Source organism: Solanum verrucosum, unplaced genomic scaffold (assembly GCF_900185275.1).
Source record: "Solanum verrucosum unplaced genomic scaffold, falcon-dt-bn FXZP01000278.1, whole genome shotgun sequence".
NCBI classification, from domain to species: domain Eukaryota; kingdom Viridiplantae; phylum Streptophyta; class Magnoliopsida; order Solanales; family Solanaceae; genus Solanum; species Solanum verrucosum.
The window spans coordinates 4349765-4365982 of record NW_026020332.1 but is presented as its reverse complement, the minus strand read 5'-3'; the positions used below and the strand labels follow the sequence as shown (position 1 = coordinate 4365982).

Genomic DNA, 16218 nt, shown 5'->3' with positions numbered 1-16218 from the left:
TACATATTTGAGAAAGAATACAAAACATAGGGATTATACCTCATCTTTAAGTTGGGTTTCAACAGTATCTCTCCCATCCCTATTTGACGCAGACACTGAAGGCTGATGATTAACACGCTTACGCTTTTTTTGCAATTTGCTTGGCTTTGAACCAGACTTTTTAGTATTATCAGCAACTCCGCTTTCCCTTGTCAGTCCTAGATTTGTTCTGACTGTCAATGTTGTAAAAATTAGGCTTCCTTTTCCTGTCTTTCCTAGAAGCGGCCTCCGAAACAGCTACAGGTTCACCAACTGGAGATCTATCACTAGAAGGCAAGTCAGGCTTCTTTTCTGAGGCTTTGTCATTTGTCTTTGAATCTGTCATATTCAAAAAGGGTGTTGCATCATTCATTGAAGAGCTCGGCTTCTCCAATGGAGTATCTGCAGAAGGCACCCCCTTCTCAGCTGGAGTATCTGAAGGAGGCACTTCCTTCTCCACTGGAGTATCTGAAGGAGGCACTTCCTTCTCCACTGGAGTATCTGCTGGAGGCACCTCCTTTTCATTATCAACACCTATGTGCAATGAACTACCATCCGCAGCACCATCCCGGGAATGGTCACTTGGTTCAATGTCACAAGGAACATCATTGGAGAAATTACCCAGCTTCTCCATTTGACTGAGGTGTGATAAAGGAGTTCTTTCTTTTCCCGAGGATCTTTTCTTACCAGGAATGGAGCTTTCAAAAATCAGGGATACCTTGGAGATTCCCGATGGCTTATTTTCATTCTTTGCTTTTCCACCTGTAACTTTTGTCCTTGCCCGTTTCGAGACCATATCTAGAGGATTAACAGACTCGTGTGTATCGTTCTTCTGATAACATGTTGGACATTCCCACTTTCCAGTTGGTATACGCTATATAGGAAAAAAAAATGTCAGTAACAAAAGTAAACTGGATAGGATAAATTGGAAAGGGAAACCCAAACTACAACATGAAAGGTTTAAATGAAAATCGTCAATCCGGTTTTAAATAAAGCAACTATCAGTATACCTTAAGAGGAGGATCCAGACACTGAATATGGTATGTACGCGGACAGCTTTCACAGCAAAGCAAATTTCCACCAAGATCACAAACAACACATTCATAATAGTACTGGATGAAAGCAGATGGAAACAAGAGTCAGAAGCATTTTGAAAAGGCAAATGTATAGAAGCGATAAAGGTCGTGGAAAATACGTAAATCACACAGCAAGGCAATAAATCTCAAATAGCTTTTTTGGTCAGACAATTCTGGCAAGTTGATAGCAAACCTAACAGCTAGAGCTTAGAGGTAACGTACTCATAAAGAATTAACCAAAAAGAGAAAAGCAAGGACAACCAAAAACTTTAAGAATACCAACTAAAGATGCATGTTGGTCTCTTGATCAAGAAGTAAGGGAAATCTTCCTCCTAAACTACAGTTCAAGTCTTGTTTACCATGTAGTTTTACTGCCATAAATTGGAAAAGAAATAAAGAAAAACATAATGAATATACTAACCCATCATTTCCTTTCTTCTTGCTAGAAGAACGACTTGAAGTGATTTCATTTTTCACTCGACATTTGGGTGAGTCACTCGAGGGTAAATCCAAGGGTTTTGAAGCCTTTTCTTTGCCATTTGACACATCAGGACCAGATGGAAGTTTTCGACGCTTGCGTTTTAAGACCCAGTTTCTGTTAAGCATTTTACTGGACGGTGAACCGTTTTCTTTCATCATTGCATACAGGATTGTACATCTCAAGCCAGAAAATCAGGACTCTCAGGCATCAAACTGATCACATATGCCTGCAAAAGTTTGTTTCTAAGAGCATTAGACATGAACCTGAAGGGAAAACTAGAACACCTTCCGGAAATAAAGGTAAAGAAAGAAGATTTGAGCATACTGCATGGACAGAAAACATAGTAGGCTATTCAAATAGGAAAAAACTTAAAATTTTAATCTACATTACAACATAGCTCCCTAACCTTCGATCTCGCTTCTACTTTTTCCCTTCGTTTTTTTTAGAGGCATCTTTGACGCTCTTAACTATAAAACAAATGGAAAAGCCACTTTCTTAGGATGAACACATCATAGTGTGCTGGAGATTTCTAATGCATTCACATAGATGACAACTTAGTTAGCTGATTAAATCTTCATTCACTGAACGAGTATCAAACATTGTTTTCGTTGTAGATGATCATTTTTTTTATGAACATGATACTAGCTTGTGAATACCTAGTGTTGCGTAATCGAACATGTAATTGAGGATGCAAAGTAGAATGTTGAAACTAGATCCATGAAACTCATCATAATTAATGTGTAAGAAAGATGAAAGCTACCTCAAAATTAAATGGTGGAAAAGAACACAAGAAATAATAACATTGGGAACACTAAACATGAATTGACCCTACAGAGACCAACATTGACCTAATAATTTCTAGAGAAACACTACAAATAAACCTTAAAACGAAGTTAGCATCAGCCAAAGGAAGATAATTGGCTAATCTAAAAATGAACACTAGGACTAAGTAGCAACGAGGTATACTTTTAATATAGTAGGATTGGTTTAGCAAAAAAATATGCATCCAAATAAACAGACATGAATACACTACCTTGACTAATTTAACAAAAAAGGTAAGCATCACTTCCAGAAATTTTCCAAACTAGGATAAAACGAGACAAGTAGCTGAAATCATAAATTGAAGATGCAGCTAGTGGAATATGAAAGTATAACTTCGTAGGTTCAACACGGTTCATGAATCAAGATTGAAGGTATATAAAGAAACCGAACTTAATTAATTAAAGGACAGTTTAGATTATCAGAAATGCAAGTACATCACTATTACTTGGAAAACACCAACTTCCACAACAATCTGTTTCACACTTATGATTTAAAGCACCAACTTCCACAACAACACAACAATCTATTTCACATATATATATGGGGAGATGATTTATAACCAAGCCCTCAAACAGAATCTAATTAACAGGATTACGCCATAGTAAGGCAGGTTAGGGGAAATTATACCATGTTCTTCACTTCCAACATAGATGTAGGCATTTCATTTAGAAATTTATATGGCACTAAAATCCGAGTTAAAATTCAACCAGATAAGGAAAATAGCACAGTTGCATTTCATTTCCAACATAGATGTATGTGTTTCATTTAGAAATTTATAAGGCACTAAAACCTGAGCTAAAATTCAACCAGATAGGGAAAACAGCACAACTGCAATTAAAGAATCGCTAAAACCTAAATTAAGATTCAACCAGATAAGGAAAACAGCAACAATCACAATTAAAGAATCGCTAAAACCTAAACTAAAATTCAACCAGATAAGGAAAACAGCAACAATCACAATTAAAGAATCGTTAATTTCTATTTCAACAGACCTTAGAATCAAGTAGCAACTAGCAACGCAAATGCTCAGGTCAGTAGAGACTTACTAAAGCCATTCAAATAATTTTGATGAATACTGAAGCCATTCAAATAATCCAAGCCACATTTTTCCTCTTTATCAATCCAGCAGAACAAGCATGTGTTATACAGAAAACAAAACCATCACATGCATGCACAGCTGAATTAAACCATCAATGATCATAACCCTTTCAAAACCCCTCTACCATTTCAATTAGCACCGCCAACACACAATTCAAATCACCTAAAGATCAAACCTTTACAACAAAATCAAGCTAAACACACAACATTACCACCAATCAAGCAACACCCACATCAAACTAAACAACAAAACACACAAGAATCAGCTCAAATTAAAAATTTAACAGAAAAAACTTAGCAAGTCCCATTCTTTTTTCAAAATGACACCAACCCAGATAAAGATTAACACATACCTGCAGATCAAAACAGATAAAAATCCAATCTTTATATATATCTCAGCTGAATCAAGAACAACAAAGTAAGAAAAGGGTAAAAGGGGAGTAACCCAATTTAGGGTATGAGGTATACAAGAAAGAGAGAGAGAGAGAGAAAGCAAGCGGTAGAAGGCAGACAAAAGATATAAATAGAGAGAAAAGGTTTTAGAGAGAGAGAGAGAGTGCATCCAAATACGGATTCACCGGGGTTATAGGACTTTGGGGGTTACACATCACAACACACACAGCTCAACACAAACACCAAACACTGACATGGCAGGCCAAAGGAGGGGGGAGGGGGGGTTAGGGGGGTCTGTTTCTTAGGGGGGGTGGGGTAGGTTTGTGGGAAGCGAGCCAAAGGACATTGCCACTGAGATGATGACACGTGGAGGTCTGAATGGTTGTCCCATTCTCTCTCTTCACACTTTTCATCACACTTCTCTTTGATTCTTGAATGAGAAGAATAGGAGACTGAGAAGAGAGATTAAACAGAATCTGTTGAACCATTCTTGTAATCTCATGTTTATATATGTTTCTGTCATTTCTCTCTCTACAAATTTTTTAATTCTAAATAAATAATATTATATTTTTCTTCAGATACTTCAAACTTACTTCCTTTTTCTTCTCTCTCTATATTTTTTTCATTATAGTCCCCATCAAGTGTTCTCTAAGGCATTTGATGAAAACTTTTATTTTCCACGACTAGACATGAAATTTAAGAAAAATATTTAAATTTTATAATATTATAATACATTTTTAGTCTTGTGACTTTAGGTATGTCGAATAAAATATAAGACGAATAAATTAAAATAGAGAAAATATTATTATTGTTATTTTAGGAATAATCTAATCTAATTAAAAATTAGAGAAATATATCAATGGCCTTTTAAATTTGTCAATAAATTTATTAGATTTTCAAATACAATATATGTTTTGATGTAGCAAGTAAATATATAATAAAGTGAATACTTTCAATTCAAATTTTAGAAAAAAATTATATCAGTGTTTTCAAATGTTTATCATGTTGTCATATCCTTTAATTACATACGTTCATTTTATAATTGAAACACACCCAAGATTTTGCGATTTATTGAGATTGATACGTATAATTAAAAATATAACATATTTATAATTTAATTATGTAACTTTTCAAAAATTTAAACTGAAAGTATCTAACACAGACACCTTATTACATATTCAAGTACTCGATCAACATATCCTAAGTTTAAATATTTAAATAAATTTTATTAATAAATTTAAGAGTTTGTTTATGTATTCCGCCTTCGAGAATATGTCCTTATTTATATATGATATTTGTAGTAGTACCTTTTTTCATATATTGAAAGTTACCTAACATATCATTACGGAGTTGGAGGAGCAATGTAGATAGATCCTTTTGTAAATCTATGATGGTGTTATTTATAGAAAATATACTTGTTTGAAAGTGACTGCACATTTTTCTTGCTTCTGCAATTTTGGGTTATTGGATTATTAAAAAATAAAAAATATTTTTTTAATTTTCAAGTAAAAGTTCTTGCAATTGTTAATATCCTAATTAAAGATGTTTATACTATTACATTTATAGTTTTCACTGTAATAATTTATTTATATCATGCATAAATCATCATTCATTAACATAAGTAAAATAATTATCAATCTCATTAGTCTTAAACAATGTATACACTGTATTAGTAGTAGTAATTAGATATTAATGAAGTTTTCTGTTGATATTAAATATAACAAGACCATAAGGTAGTAAATGTACTTTAAAGCATCAACTAAACAAGAAAATTTGATTGTTCTTGAAAAATTAGTTATATTTTGATATGCACATAATAAATATGGTCATGTCCTTGAATATTATTTTGGCAAATAATAATAATAATTGTGTTTTGACTTGAATATGATTTATTTACTTGTATATTAAATGTTTATTTTTGAAAAAATCAGTCAAATATACGTTACATATCTTAAATGGGTTTTGTATTTGGATTTGCGCTTAGAAATGTGGTCATATTCTTGAACATATTTTGGCAAATAATATTAAGTGTTTTCGACGGAAATCAAATTTATTTACATGTATATTAAATGTTTGTTGACTTTGTTCTTATTTGAAATGAGTCAATTATACATAACATATTTAAAGAATTTTTTTTTATATTTTGATATGCACATAGTAAATGTGGTCATGTCCTTGAATATTTTTTGGCAAATAAAAATAATTATTTTTAAATTTAATTTATTTATATGTATATTAAATATTTTTTTCCTTTTTAAAATGAGTCAACTATACGTTACATATCTTAAATTGAGTTTGTATTTTAGTAATATGGGCATTTACTTGAATATATTTTGGCAAATAATAATAAATGTTTTCAATTGAAATCAAATTTATTTACAAGTATATTAAATATTTAGTCTTATTTGAAATGAGTCAATTATACATTACATATCTAAAGAGCTTTTTTATATTTGGATATGTACAAAGTAAATGTAATGTCTTTGAACATTATTCGATAAATTAAAAAAAAAAATTAATAAAACTTGTTCAAATCTTATATAATGTTTATTTGAAGTTCAAAAACCCAAACAACATGTATTTTCGTTATTGTCTTTTGTGATATCATTAACTACTCACATTTTTGTTGATTTAGGAGTGGAAATATAAGTTGATTTTAAGTATAATATGATTAATAAAATATTTAACTGAAAATAACTAATGCAAAATTAATTAAGCTTTGAATAAATAATAATTTGATATCATTAGCTAACAAATTTGTGATTTGTTTGATTTAATAATGCTCAAAAGTATCGATCTTCTTTTTCACCTTTTTTAAAGAAAATGTTTTTAGTTGCATAGCAAATACACTACAAATTAGTCAAATTTATAACGTGATTAATAAAAAATAAATATCTAATTGCAAATAACTAGTGTAAAGTAAATTACAGTAAAACCTCTATAAATTAATACTCGGTAAATTAATAATCTCTCTAAAGTAATATTTTCCTCCGGTCCCGACTTGGGCCAATGGAAAAAATCACCAATTTCGATAAGATAATAAGATAATATATTTTCAGAAGACCCCTATATAAATATATGGTCCCATTAATATCATAAATTAATAATTCTTTAAAAGTACAAGTATATCTAAGACAATTTACTGAAATTTGATTCTATTGTGTTCTGTTTTTTTAAAAAAATAATAATTTAAATCTTGTTGAAGCTCATTTCTAACTTTTCTTATTGCATCCAAGAGCTCTGGTGTTGTATTTTCAAACTGCATCATTAAATTGTGAAGAGTTTTAGATGTGATAAGTGCTTCCTTACGCGTAACTGGTTCCAAAGGTATAGTATCATCTTCAACTTCATCATCAACATTGTTTTTTTCGATGGTATCCACAATTTATTTTAAGCTCTAGACCTCTCAACATGTATCATTTTACTCGGATAATCCAACATGTTATTGACATCCATTTTATTGTGATAAGCGAGATCATTAATCATGACCACAAGTTCATGAATGATGTTTTCACAAGTGGGTTCATTCAAATTCTCTGAGATTACATCCCCCAAACGAATTTTACAGTGTCGAAAACAATTTGCTATTGTCTCTTGCTAAACATTTGTTGTCCAAGCAGGGATTGCAAAATTGATAGCATCCAAAACATTAATCTTTACTGGATCAGTTTGTCCCACTTCATAGCCTTCTAATATCCTACGATAAAATTTGTTACGATAATACATCTTGAAAGCTCTTATTATCACAACATCACAAGGTTCAATTTTGGATGTCATGTTGGGTGGCAAGAAAAACAATTCAACATTTTGTAGTCCTTCAATGTTTCTATTATAAGCTGGACAATTATCTACTATAAGCAAAACTCATCTACCATGCATTTTGTGGTCAAACCAACAAATATATTCATCAAAAAGCACACTTGTCATCCATGCTCTTTTGTTTGCACGATAGTGACAATTCAATAAATATGATACATAAATTAGTAATTAAGATACAATGATTTTGATGTATTCGTTGTACTTTATATATAATTTTTTTAATGTGAAAATCAATAAATATGATACATAAATTAGTAAGATATAATGATTTTGATATAATCAAAATTAACCTTCATTAAATCTCAAATCTTCATTAATCTCAAATCATTCTTTACATTAATAAATATTAATTTATCGATTAAATAATATCTCTATAAAATAATAAAATTTCATGATTCTACCTATATTAGTTTATAGAGGTTTTATTGTATGTGTTGAATAACTAACGATTTGATAGCATTAAATAACAAATTAGTGAATTATTTAGTTTAGGGATAAGGGTCTGCAAAATATCCCAACTTTGGTCGGATTTGTTGTTGCGATACTAAACTTTCATAAGGACCTATTACCTCCCTAGACTATTTAATACCGTATTTCTTACCCCCTGAACTATCTAGTAGTGTATTTTAAAGGTATATATGTGCCCACGTGGACACATTACTATTTATAATTTTGCATTATTTTTTATGTCCACGTGGGCAAATATATATGTTTAAAATACAGTATTAAATAGTCTAGGGAAGTAATAGGTCCTCATGAAAGTTTAGTATCGCAATAGCAAATCCAACCAAAATTGAGGTATTTTTCAAACCCTTATCCCTTTAGTTTAACTCTAAAATTGTTTGATCTTCTTTGTTAGTTTTTTAAAGATTTTTTTCAAAACTTTATATATATAGTAATATAAATATGTTAAAAGTTACTCAGATTTATTTACATGTATGTGAATGATAATTGTTATTTGTAAGAGAGTCAACTACGTGTTACATATCGTAAACAAGTATTTATATTTGAATATCCACATAATAAAAATGAGCACGATCTTATGTATTAGTTGGGCAACTAAAACTAATTATTATTTTAAATAATACAATTAAATTTAATTCAAATATTACGATTTTTATTTGAATTTTGAAACTCAAACAACAAGTATCAAATTTTTAACTTTTATAGCGTTGTTGATTGAATGTATATGTTGATTTAAGTATACTATGATTAATAAAATAAATTTTTTCACCATTGATTAAAGAAAATATGTACATAACTGTTTATTTGTATCAACACTTCATATGTTTACTTTGAATTCACTAATAGGAAAAGAGAAATGATCGGGAAAAAAATTCATTTAGATATAAAGTAAAAATGTATACTAATTAGTGTATGAAAGCACAATATACAATTTTTTAAACTTTATTTTTCCTTATATGCACAAGTAAATGTGGTCCTATTTACATGTTACTTTGACAAATAAAGAGAACTCTTTTTTTAAACGGGAATAAATTTGAGTTAGATTAAAACTTATAATTTTAATTGAGCTTAAAAAATTTGAACTAACATAGTTTTTTTTTTTTTCATTTATCATCTTTTATGATGTCGTTGACTTCTTTGTCTTGATGATTTACAGGTCAATATAAAATTTGACATCAATAAATAATAAAACAAAAAATTTATTTAATTTACCTCTTGAAATTATTTAATTTTTTTGCTACTTATTAAGAATTTTTTTTTTCATGTATTATAAAATGAGTGAACTATTTAATTTACCTTTTTGTTACCTTTTAAAAATTTTTTTAGATATATCGAAAATGTGTTATAAAATTAACCAAATTAATTATATTATAATTTTATTCTTTTTGAAAGAGTTAATTATACTTGATGTTTTTTGTTCTTTCCAAAAAATCATCAAGTGTTACAAGTTGAATATAGAACCACTAGACAATATAGAATTGCTAGACATATTATCATTGACCAGATCTTATGGATTATCTTTGAGAATTCAACTTTACCTATCACATTGATTATTCGAAATAGATTCTGAAATTCTAGTCCATCTACATTATCCTATCTAATTATTGGGGAAATTTTTATCTCATTTGTTATCTGACATATTTGGCTGAATATGAACTTTAATAATCAATAACAATTATATTGAGTTTATTTTCACTAATCATGTCATATCTTGCACTATAAAATTTATCTTTTCATTAAACTATCGTTTTAATAGTATATATTTATTAATATCCATATTCAGCGATCACATCACTTTAAACTTAATATTAATGGTTCCTTCAATAATATGGATAACTTGCGAGGCATCAGAGGTGTCACTATGGATCTTGATAACCAGAACATTGATTAACTACAAAAAATAATAAGGAGTTAATCCAATATAACAAGAAATGCATATTACTTTTTAAATGTTTCTGCAAATAAAATTCTTTTCACATAGTGTATAACATATTTCTCATATCAGGTAGGTATTAATTTGAAGGAACTAAGAAATTCGATAATCTGTCATAAGTTCAAAAAAAAAAACATGGTGACATATGTTTTGATAAATTCGCAAGGATAAATTGTACTGCTGAGACTATATAACTCTTTTTGAGCCCTTTGAGTATCACAAAAGTTTGACGGAAGACGAGGAAGAACACCATTACTATTAAACATGTAATATTTGCATTTTTAGTAATCAGGCTAGGTTCGAGAACACAATACTCATCAGTCATGAATTAGTAGAAGATAATTTCAGCTATTATATGTAAAAATATTTTTTTTCACGAAAATAGTAATAAGACATGTGTGAACATCATAAAAGTAAGGATAATTGAATTCGAAATGAGTCTGAATTAAAATGTCTACTAGCAATAGTATAAGCCTACAGCTATATATACATGCTTTGAGTTAATACAAATAATCCAGCGCTTATCACAGGTTAATATCAATACAATTATATGGAATTCAATTCATTCTTTCCCTAACATGCTTATGAAAATTCTATAATTACTTTTAAATTATCAAACACGTGCATTATCTATATTGATTGATATTTATATTTAATTGTGCCTATAAAGATAGATAGAATTTTATTTTTTCTATCAAGTTTGACACAAATGGTTTAATGTATACTCGTTTATAAGTTAATTAGTATGTATTGAATGTTATAAGTAGTGAACAATTTAGCAAAAAAATACTATAAATTAATTTAAGAATTTGTACCATTTGCAAGTGTTTGGTTTTCAATTTAATAATTTTAGTTTGATTTCTTAAAAACTAAAATAGAAAATTATATTTGTAGTGATGTCTTTTATATTAAAAAATGTATTTAATATCGTACGTATTCACTTTTAATCAGTGTAAATAGAGTGAAATTTGAATTTAAGATTGAACTTTGGCCTATGCAAATTTGAAATTGTATGAAATTAAAGTAGAAAATCAAATTACAATAGCTATTTTTCATAAGTCGGGCAGATTAGTAGAATACGAAATTTGAATGTGAAATTATTTTTTAATATCATTTAATCTTATTACTATGACTTTTACATCGTATAATACGAGGAGCAAATAATATATATTAATCAATTTATATTGACTTGTTGTACTCCATTCAATACCTCATAATCAACACTGTGATTTTATTTTATTTTAAAGTTAACTTTATGATTTGTTCTCGAATTTTTTTACTCGAGTGCTCGTTTGATTTTAATTTATTTTTTATTTTTTACGCAATTACAGTTCTTGCTCTTAATATATATTTTTCAAATTACTTTAAACTACTTGATTTTCTCAATTAATCTTCACAGTTTTGTTGTTGTCGTGCTCATATTGTACTCGTTTAGCTATTATGCCATGTTTTTGTTTCTTGTTTAATGCTTTCGTAATGATTGAGAATAATATTCACTCGTATTTTGATGAACTTAACAAAAAGATATTGCGCAACAAATTGTTACAATGCAAGAGTCTTGAATTTTCATAAGCTGACATCTTGGATGATATGAAAAGTGTTCAACATTATTAAGAATGAGCAGTTTATACATAAGAGAAAATTTCAGATTTTTTGAAGCATACAGAATTGTACGAAAAAAGATATGGTAGATTTTAATTGAAATAATTTAATGTGTTTACAACGTTGTTGAATTAAAACATGTATTTATATTAGGAAAATGATCTGAAAAATACTCCAACTTTGACCGAAATTGCTGTTACGATACCAAACTTTATGGAAGACTTTTTATCCAGCCCCCTCCACTATTTAATAGTGTATTTAAAAGGTATATATGTGCCCACGTGGACACATTATTATATATAATTATGCAATATTTATGATGTCCACGTGGATATATATATACCTTTAAAATACACTATTAAATAATGTAGGGGTAAAAGGTAATTTCCAAAGTTTGATATCGTTATTGCAATTTCGGTCAAAGTTCGGATATATTTTAGACCCTTTTCCCTTTATATTATGGCTAACCCTCCATGAAAATTTCAGAAGGCAAATTGCCCTTTCTGGCAAACTAGAGAGGAGAAAGATTGATCACTTCTTGTTTATGTATTCTTTCATGACAAGTATTTTGCAAAAAAAATCATAATTAAATTATAAACGGTATGTGATCTAAAAAATGGAGTTTAAATGAAAATAGTGAACCAACAAACATGATGATTGTGTATTATGAACCTTATCATAAAAATATGAGTTTCACCAATGATCTACGTCATCTGAACTAAAAGGAACATCAAAATATTTCAGAATGCTACTCATTCTGATACTCATGCTTATTTTCCCCTTGCTACTGTTTATCTTACATAATGCTCATGTTTATTTTCCCTATATTCATTTTGTAGCCCATCATATCATCGACATAAAATAAGCATGTAGCTATTATTTTTATTCACATAATGCCATGTTTACTTTCTCTACCTTCATTGTGATACAAGTGATTTGTTATATTATATGGGGAAAAGGGTAAAAAATGCCCTTAAACTATGTGAAAGGAACAAAAATGTCTTCCGTTTATAATTTGGCTCAAAAATGCCCTTAGCGTTAATATTTTGGTTCAAAATGCCCTTAAACTATATGAAAGGAACAAAAATGCCATCCGTTTGTAGTTTGGTCCAAAATGCCCTTACCGTTAATATTTTGGTCCAAAATTGCCCTTATTGTTATTTAATGGGTAAAAAAATGCTCATTTTTCAAATAAAATTTTTTTTAACACATTCTTTTCTAATAATGTTTTTTTTTAAAATTAGCAAATGTTTATCCTACTTCAATTTAGAAAAAAATAAAAAATGAAAATATTTCTTATTTTTATCGTTATATAAATATAAATTAATGATGGATATACTATAATCTTATATATGACATATATTATATGTCCAAAGGATACATGACGTTATTCTATTTTAATTGATAAAATGAGATTAAGAAGAAAAAATATATTTCCTACCTTTTTATTTGTAAAGTGATTTTAGAAGAAAGAAAACAAGAATAGTGTTCTTCAATAATATTTTAATTAGGACGAAGATGTGTTTAAAAAGAAAAAATATATATTTATTCTTCTTAATCTCTTTTATCAATTAAAATAGAATAACGTCATGTATCCTTTGGACATATAATATATGTCATATATAAGATTATAGTATATCCATCATTAATTTATATTTATATAACGAAAAAATAAGAAATATTTTCATTTTTTATTTTTTCTAAATTGAAGTAGGATAAACATTTGCTAATTTTAAAAAAAAACATTATTAGAAAAAGAATGTGTTAAAAAAAATATTTATTTGAAAAATGAGCATTTTTTTACCCATTAAATAACAATAAGGGCAATTTTGGACCAAAATATTAACGGTAAGGGCATTTTGGACCAAACTACAAACGGATGGCATTTTTGTTCCTTTCATATAGTTTAAGGGCATTTTTGAACCAAAATATTAACGCTAAGGGCATTTTTGAGCCAAATTATAAACGGAAGACATTTTTGTTCCTTTCACATAGTTTAAAGGGCATTTTTTACCCTTTTCCCCATATAATATAACAAATCACTTGTATCACAATGAAGGTAGAGAAAGTAAACATGGCATTATGTGAATAAAAATAATAGCTAATGCTTATTTTTATGTCGATGATATGATGGGCTACAAAATGAATATAGGGAAAATAAACATGAGCATTATGTAAGATAAAAAACAGTAGCAAGAGGAAAATAAGCATGAGTATCAGAATGAGTAGCATTCTGAAATTTTTGATGTTCCTTTTAGTTCAGATGACGTAGATCATTGGTGAAACTCATATTTTTATGATAAGGTTCATAATACACAATCATCTGTTGTTGGTTCACTATTTTCATTTAAACTCCATTTTTTAGATCACATACCGTTTATAATTTAATTATGATTTTTTTGCAAAATACTTGTCATGAAAGAATACATAAACAAGAAGTGATCAATCTTTCTCCTCTCTAGTTTGCCAGAAAGGGCAATTTGCCTTCTGAAATTTTCATGGAGGGTTAGCCATAATATAAAGGGAAAAGGGTCTAAAATATATCCGAACTTTGACCGAAATTGCAATAACGATATCAAACTTTGGAAATTACCTTTTACCCTACATTATTTAATAGTGTATTTTAAAGGTATATATATCCACGTGGACATCATAAATATTGCATAATATATATAATAATGTGTCCACGTGGGCACATATATACCTTTTAAATACACTATTAAATAGTGGAGGGGGCTGGATAAAAAGTCTTCCATAAAGTTTGGTATCGTAACAGCAATTTCGGTCAAAGTTGGAGTATTTTTCAGATCATTTTCCCTAATATAAATACATGTTTTAATTCAACAACGTTGTAAACACATTAAATTATTTCAATTAAAATCTACCATATCTTTTTTCGTACAATTCTGTATGCTTCAAAAAAATCTGAAATTTTCTCTTATGTATAAACTGCTCATTCTTAATAATGTTGAACACTTTTCATATCATCCAAGATTCAGCTTATGAAAATTCAAGACTCTTGCATTGTAACAATTTGTTGCGCAATATCTTTTGTTAAGTTCATCAAAATACGAGTGAATATTATTTCTCAATCATTACGAAAGCATTAAACAAGAAACAAAAACATGGCATAATAGCTAAACGAGTACAATATGAGCACGACAACAACAAAACTGTGAAGATTAATTGAGAAAATCAAGTAGTTTAAAGTAATTTGAAAAAATATATATTAAGAGCAAGAACTGTAATTGCGTAAAAAATAAAAAATAAATTAAAATCAAACGAGCACTCGAGTAAAAAATTCGAGAACAAATCATAAAGTTAACTTTAAAATAAAATAAAATCACAGTGTTGATTATGAGGTATTGAATGGAGTACATACAGTCAATATAAATTGATTAATAATATATTATTTGCTCCTCGTATTATACGATGTAAAAGTCATAGTAATAAGATTAAATGATATTAAAAATAATTTCACATTCAAATTTCGTATTCTACTAATCTGCCCGACTTATGAAAAATAGCTATTGTAATTTGATTTCTACTTTAATTTCATACAATTTCAAATTTGATAGGCCAAAGTTCAATCTTAAATTCAAATTTCACTCTATTTACACTGATTAAAAGTGAATACGTACGATATTAAATACATTTTTAATATAAAAGACATCACTACAAATATAATTTTCTATTTTAGTTTTTTAAAAATCATAAACTAAAATTATTAAATTGAAAACCAAACACTTGCAAATGGTACAAATTCTTAAATTAATTTATAGTATTTTTTGCTAAATAAATTGTTCACTACTTGATAACAATTCAATACATACTAATTAACTTATAAACGAGTATACATTAAACATTTGTGCAAACTTGATAGAAAAAATAAAATTTATCTATCTTTATAGGCACAATTAAAAATATAATATTAATCAATATTTATGATAATGCACGTGTTTGATAATTTAAAAGTAAAATTATAGAATTTTCATAAGCATGTTAGGGAAAAGAATAATGAATTCCATATAATTGTATTGATATTAACCTGTGATAAGCGTGGATATTTGTATTAACTCAAAGCATGTATATAATAGGGTATTATACTATTGCTCATAACATTTTAATTCAGACCTTCATTTCGAATTCATTTATCCTTACTTTATGATGTTCAACTATTATTACTATTTTCGTGAAAAAAAATATTTTTACATATAATAGCTTAATTATCTATTGCATATGAGATATTGATGCTTTCGAACCTAGCCAGATTACTACAAATGCAAAATTACACTTGTTTAATATAATTTGTTCTTCCTCGTCTTCCGTCAAACTTTTGTGATACTCAAAGGGCTCAAAAGAGTTATATAGTTCTCAGCAGTACAATTTATCCTTGCATAATTTATCAAAACATATGTCACCATGTTTTTTTTTTGAACTTATGACAGATTATCGAATTTCTTAGTTCCTTCAAATTAATACCTACCTGATATGAGAAATATGTACACTAT

The 16218-nt window shown here is 28.4% G+C and overlaps 1 protein-coding gene across 1 annotated transcript in view; it reads right to left on the bottom strand.

Moving 5' to 3' along the window:
- The window catches only part of LOC125836546 (protein CHROMATIN REMODELING 4-like), a 36483-nt gene that overhangs the window by 16002 nt on the left and 4263 nt on the right, over positions 1 to 16218 (bottom strand). The window contains 3 exon segments of the mRNA XM_049515722.1: positions 40 to 177; positions 179 to 892; positions 1029 to 1130. Coding sequence (XP_049371679.1) covers positions 40 to 177; positions 179 to 892; positions 1029 to 1130 — 954 coding nt within the window.